This window comes from Simochromis diagramma, unplaced genomic scaffold (assembly GCF_900408965.1).
Source record: "Simochromis diagramma unplaced genomic scaffold, fSimDia1.1 OVJJ01000685.1, whole genome shotgun sequence".
NCBI classification, from domain to species: Eukaryota; Metazoa; Chordata; class Actinopteri; order Cichliformes; family Cichlidae; genus Simochromis; species Simochromis diagramma.
The window spans coordinates 41,371-47,859 of record NW_024387477.1 but is presented as its reverse complement, the minus strand read 5'-3'; the positions used below and the strand labels follow the sequence as shown (position 1 = coordinate 47,859).

At 47.4% G+C, this 6,489-nt stretch overlaps 1 protein-coding gene across 1 annotated transcript; it reads right to left on the bottom strand.

The window, feature by feature from the left end:
• Positions 1 to 305: 305 nt before the first annotated feature.
• Positions 306 to 6,126, bottom strand: slitrk4 (SLIT and NTRK-like family, member 4). Its single transcript, XM_040016075.1, has 2 exons — positions 4,732 to 6,126; positions 306 to 3,963 (listed from the first exon to the last, which is right to left on the bottom strand). The coding sequence occupies exon 2, from the start codon at positions 3,919 to 3,921 to the stop codon at positions 1,384 to 1,386; it is 2,538 nt and encodes an 845-aa protein (XP_039872009.1). The 5' UTR covers positions 3,922 to 3,963; positions 4,732 to 6,126; the 3' UTR covers positions 306 to 1,383.
• Positions 6,127 to 6,489: the final 363 nt, after the last annotated feature.

Genomic DNA, 6,489 nt, shown 5'->3' with positions numbered 1-6,489 from the left:
ATTCTTTTTCTACGAATTGAGAGCTGACGGGGAGGCGGGTCACCGATTGAATTATATTAGCGGTTTGTTGGACAATCTGGCAATGAAGTCTCTTGATGTTGATGATGCTCCGTCGTACAGTATGAGTGTGTGTGTGTCTTTCTTTGTAATTTACAAACCAGTCCCACAGATACAAATAATGTAAGACTTACAAAATAAATTCCAGGTTACGCTTACATGGCAAGCAGCTTTGTAATTTCTTTTTTTTTTCTTTTTTTCCTTTTTTTAATCATTGGGTTTTGTTTTGTTTTTTCTTTTCATTTTTCAGAAACGTCCTCTGACAGTGTATGTGCCATTAGATTTCACCCAAAACATACAGTTACTGTAAGTAGGAATTTTTAAAGAGAAACACAACTCCATTCAGAAGACACTATATTTAACATGGCTCTTTACATAAAGAAAACAAGTCATGAAATCATTCCCCCAAAAGAGTTTCGCGGTGCCTCCAATTCCCACGAATGGAAAACTGGAGCCGTTTAGCCTCCCAGCAAAGAGCAGGTGTACTGCTACTGCTGTGTAATCCACACAAGATGGCAGAGAGTCTGCAGCCAACTCCGGAGCGCATCCACAAGATCAAATAGATATCCCAGCAACACAAAAAAGGTCAAATAAAAACAAAATAAAATAGAATAAAGCAAAGTAGCATCCATTGAGTCACTGATTCTGTTAATCTCATCCCAGTAGAAGGAGACATGATTCGTTCCAGAGCAAAAAGAACAACCAGCGCTCCCTCTTTTTCTTTTTTTAAAAAACGGGCTGAAGCCAGCGAGGTATATTCTCAAGCACTGTTTCAAGACCCTTTGATTTGGTTGGAAAAAAATACAGTAAAAGAAAAAGAACAACAACAAGAACAACAAAAAAATACGAAGAAGGTAAGTACCCATTTCAGTAGCAGCAAAAAATACTATGTCTGGTTGCTTTTTTAAGGGTGTCCTATGGTAAGTTTGCAGGATTCGTACGTGTGAGTGGCTGATAATCCAGAAGGTCTTTTACTGTGAAATACATCCACGCTTATTCTACTAATAGCCTTGTAGTGTGGAGCCATTTTGTCCATCTCTGCAGTGGTCATTAAGGATTTCCAGAAGGCACTTTTTTTGCTTTGTGTGTGTGTGTGTGTGTGTGTGTGTGTGTGTGTGTGTGTGTGTGTGTGTGTGTGTGTGTGTGTGGCTGCAGAGAGGGAAATGAAGGCAGAGGGTGAGAGATCTGAAGGTTTGAATGACGTGTGTGTGTCTCGAGAGGACAAAGAGCCAGAGAAATGTGTTCGGCTGTCTGTCTGCCTGCATGTTGCTGACTTCATACTGTAGAAGTGTGTGTAATCAATGCACAGATCAAACACAACAGTCCCTACATTTTACTCAGTGCAGTCTGCTCCTCGAGCACCTGCAGGTAATCAGGCGTTCCTTGGAGCTTGGCTTTCAGCTCGTAATACTCACTTTTCCTCTGCTCCACTACGATCTTACTGTGGTTCCCGCCTATCAGCGACGACTTCTTCATCTTTTTATCCAGCGTTTTCTCTGGGTAGCGGATTTCATATCCGCCCATCCCTATACTGTTGAAATCTCTTTTGCTGTCCAGGAAGTTGTGGATGAACATGCTTGGCTCTCGGTTGGGGAGAAACTCCTCGAGTTCGTCAATGGTGCTGAGGCGTTTGTTGCGCTCCAGAGTGGAAAGCATGTCTTTCTCCTTGTCTGCGCTGTTCCGCAGGATGATCTTCTGCCTCTGCGAGTCTGCAAATTTGAAGCCGGCATCCAAGTCTGAGGAGCGACCGATCCCACAGGTGTGGCTCTTGCCGATGTGCTCGATCGTCTGAGGGATGAAGGTCTCGCCTCCCAAGTCGTCGCCGGGGATAGAACCTTTTTTGCCGGATTTGTGGCTGTGGCGGCGAAGCTGCAAAGACATTGAGCCGCACTCCTGGTTCCCCAGCCCCTCCTGCCTGCCCACCGGTTTTTTATTCCGCCTCAGGACAAAGACTAAAAGGCAGAAGGCCACAAACACAGTCAGGATCAGCACTACGAGGATGCTAAGGATCATAATTGAAAGAGGCACGGGCCCTCCCGGTGGTGCTTTGCCAACTCCAGCAGGCGACACTGATGTCAAAACAGGGGTGGCGCCAGTCTGAATAAAGGGCGGCCTCGCCATCCGAGGACACAGGATCTCATTTTTTAAGAGGCGCAGTTCAATGTTGGCGAACTGCACAGGGGAGGCACATTTCACCTCTTTGGCAGCCACTCCATCACTCAGCTTCTGCAGCCAGAGTTTGAGGGCAACCAGATCGCACGAGCACTCCCACGGGTTCCCTTCCAGGTCTATTTGGGTCAGTGACCTCAGCTGGTCCAAGACACCGCTCACTGGCAGGGTCATGAAGTGGTTGTTTTTCAGATTGAGTCTGGCTAATGGGATCCCCGCAAACACATAAGCAGGGAGACTCCGCAGAACGTTGTTGTTGAGATACAGGAGTTGAAGGTTTGGCATGGAATCAAACGTACCTGCTAAGATTTCCTTTATGGCATTGTATTCCAAATATAAGTACTGCAGGTTTGTGAGGCCCAAAAACATCTCTGGGTGCAACTGTTCAAGCAGGTTTCCGTTTAAGTACAGTCTCCTCAGGTTAGTGAGGTTAGCAAACACACCTTTCTGGACTGTGACAATCTGATTGCTGCCAAGATGCAGCAGATCTAAGCCCTCAAAACCTTGGAAATCACTCGGATTGATGTCACGGATGTAATTCCCACTCAGGTGAAGCTTCTTGGCATTTGGGGGTTTGGGAACGAGATCAGCTAGATTTTTAATATTCCTCTCCTGACAGCTGACGCTAATGCCAAAGTCAGAAGGGTGGGCTTTGCAGCTGCAGGGCTGTGGACACAACTGAAAGGAAACAATCTGGTTATTCCTTCCAGCCACAATCCCATTGCCATAAAACTTTGATGAGTCTGTGGTTTTTGGCGTTTTCGTGGCTATGGGAGCCACAGTACTTGGGGGCGTTTTGGAGGGCTGTGCAGGTGGCATCCTAACATCAAATTCACTTCCTGTTCCCATGGGACAAAGCTCCTGTTTGTTGGTTTCTTTCAGGAGCCTCCCGTACAAGTCACTTGGCGTTTCACATATGGCCTCGCCAATAAAAATATTATAGGGCATGTTTTCAAGCCACGCTTTGAGAGGCGCTAGGTCACAGGTACAGTTCCAGGGGTTGTCGTCCAGCTGCAGCTCTACAATGCGTCCAATGTGCTCCAGAACACCCAAATAGGGAAGTTTCTGGATCCTGTTGCCCCTTATATCCAGATGTGTGAGTGAGGCAAAGCGAAATATGTTGTCGGGGAGTGCCTGTATGAGGTTGTCATTCAGGATCAGCACTTTGAGTTTGTGCAGTTTGTTAAAGGCTCCCTTCTCAATGTATTGTATTAAGTTGTAGTCAGCCTGAAGGTATTCCAAGTTTTCTATGCCTAAGAAAGTGTCCGCACGCAGCACCTTTAACTCGTTGCTGTTCAGATGCAGCTGTTTCAACGCACTCATCCCCATGAAGGCCCCACCTTCAATGTTCTGCAGTTTATTGTTCCCCAGGTGCAGCGAGACGGCGTGGGTGAAGTTGAGGAAGGAGTTTGGGTAGAGTATGATCAGAAAGTTGTTCTGGAAGTTAAGGTGGTAGAGGGACGAGGCCGGAGGGATGAGCTGTGTGGGTCGATAGACGGTGATCTCCTCGCAGTTGACATACAGCACGTTTTCCACCGACATGCAGGAGCAGGCGACGCAGGTCTCGGCCAGCAAGTCCGGGGCGGACGGGTCTGCCATCGGGGGTCCGTTCGACATTGAGGGGGAGGAGAGGGAGGAGGCGAGAGAGCCGGAGATAGAAGAAGAAAAGGCTGCCAGCAGGAGTACGAGCAGCATTTCGCCGGTTAGAAATCCTCCCCCAGAAAACCATTTAGTAACCTTTGGAAAGAAAAAGAAAAGAGAGACAGGCGCATGCACAAACATCCACACACGCAGGCGTACATACATGCACACAAAACCAGATATGCACGCACGCACACACACACACACACACACACACACCATCAAAATTCATATTTGAGATCGACTGCATTGCAATTTTAATATTTAACTCGATTTATATTTAAAGTACAAAAAAGAAAACATTACTCTCACTGTATGAAATAAATTCTAGCCACAATGCTAATAATGCACATTTGCAATGATCCCACTATTTCATCAGAATCTATGAACTGCGTATCTCTGTTACTGACACACAGTCATTCCTCCAAATCCTGGACAGCCTGAAATGTTGGATGGAGGTTATTCAGTACTGCAGGAAAAAGTAGCACATGCTCTGGAAATTACCCAAACCCCTGAAATACTGCATGTCTATGCATCTTATTCTGACACCCAAAGCAAGAGGCAGACATCAGCACAACTCTGTTTTGTGCCTCTCAGATTCAACATAATCAAAGTCAAATGGCTGCAGTTCCCTTTTCTAGGGGAGGTCTAATTTGGAGCCAGCACCTCCAATACCAGCGAATAGCACATTCCGGTTATTTAGCAAAGAGAAGAAGAAGAAGAATTGGGACTGTGCCCATTACTGACACACTGAGAGGGGTTTAAGCTGCACCCATTTATAGCAGCTGTGACACAAGAAGAAATTCCACATGACGAAATCTGAGAGATTTTTTATGGGACTGAATTTAAATAAATTGGACTTACCCAAAGCTGTGGTTGTGATGAATGCGGCTCCCTCTGGAGACACGGGGCAGCATTGGTGAGACATGGATGGAGCCGTGCAAACAGTCTGCCCAGCAGAAGCCGACAGTTATAGGGGCGCAACAAGGTCTCCCCCCAGTCCTCTATAGCCCCATGTAGGGAGCCGAGCAAACCGGAGAGGTGGAGGTGCGAGGCGGAGATGGAGAAACAGAGGAGGGAGAGGAGGAGAGGCGAAGAAGGAGGGAGGTCCGATTTCACCCGATGCGCCTCTTACTGACGGGCTCCTCTTGCTTGGAAAAATCTCCCCGCTGCTCGTTCGGTCCCCAAGGTGGCCGTACTACCTCCATGGGAAAACGTTCATTTGGGTGCAGGGGAGATAGAGAGGGAGCGGGGGAAAGATAGAAGAAGGTAGAAAGAGGGGAAATAGAAAGAGGGGGGGGGGGGGGAGGCAGATAGCTTTCAGAGATCTTCACGGCGCGTCCGGCGACTCCAAGGCGTGAAAAGGGGCGCAAGGCGGACACCAGTACGGTGGAATAAGTCCATCATTCTTGGAGTTTTTATTTAAAGGCGGGGAACTGATCGAGAGAAAGAGGAGTAGCAATGAGTAGAAAATGGGGAGGGAGAGGGGATGATGATGATGATGGCCAGCACTGTGCGTCTGGCTACAGCTCGGCTGAGCAACCCTCCGAAGGGCCAATGAATAAATACTGGTTCGTTTCCAGCGAAGTTGCGCACGGGGATAAAGCTCCAGAGGGCAGAAGCGGCCAAAATGCCCCCATCAGGTTGGTTTTGTCACGAGGTTATTCTCCATCCGTGCAGCGCTAATCCCTCCACCCCCCAAAAAACTGTTGGTGGTTCTCTTCACTTTCTTTGCAGTCGAATGGAGAAGAGATTATTTCAGTCTCATCCAAGTGGGAGGGAATCAGTTCTTATGTTTTTTTGTTTGTTTCTTTCCCCCTGTAATAAAGAAGAAGAATATTGAAGCTCCTTTCCGAGAAAAAAAGGAGGAAGAAAGAAAAACGGAGAGAAACCAGAGAGACGAGTGAGGACAAGAGAAACCGGTGCGTAAAAATGAATAATGCAGTTATTCAGCCTTTAGTCCGCTGTGGTGCAAGTGAGGCGCTCGAAAGTCCGCACATTCGCTCTTTCATAGGTCCAAAGAAGGGAAGGGAGAAAAAAGGAATCAAAATGTACTTGATAATTTTTTAAGTAATCCTCTCCTTGGGAAAAACACAAAAAATATCCAGGTGGAATAAATGGCAGAGGAGGGGGGAAGGGTGTCACACCGGAGAAAAGCAAGCTTGTGTTTCTCTCCCTCCTGTAAAGACAGAACAGTATCCGTGTCAGGCGCATAAGTATGCTGGCTCCTTCTGCAGCCGCATTCACGGAGCTTCCCACACGACTAAAAAGAGGAGAATGCAGAGATGGAGAGGGAGGGAGGAGGGAGGGAGAGAGAGAGAGGGAGGGAGGGAGGAGGAGGAGGAGGGGGGCTCGCTCACATAGACCGAAAAGAGAAAAAAGATACTCCAGACCTTGAACCAGATCCATTAGGGTGAGCGAACACTGCAACAGCTGCATTTGCTCCCTATTTACGAGCAGATTCAGATTTTTTGTTTTATTATTTTCTATTCTTAAATGTAATAAAAGGAGGCTTCACCTGTTTTTATTTCCTACCCTGTGTGAGCTCGTGGGGGGGGGGGGGGTCAAGATCAAAGCACTGATGGAGACGGAGGAAGGGAGTGTGCGCGCGTGCGGGTGGAC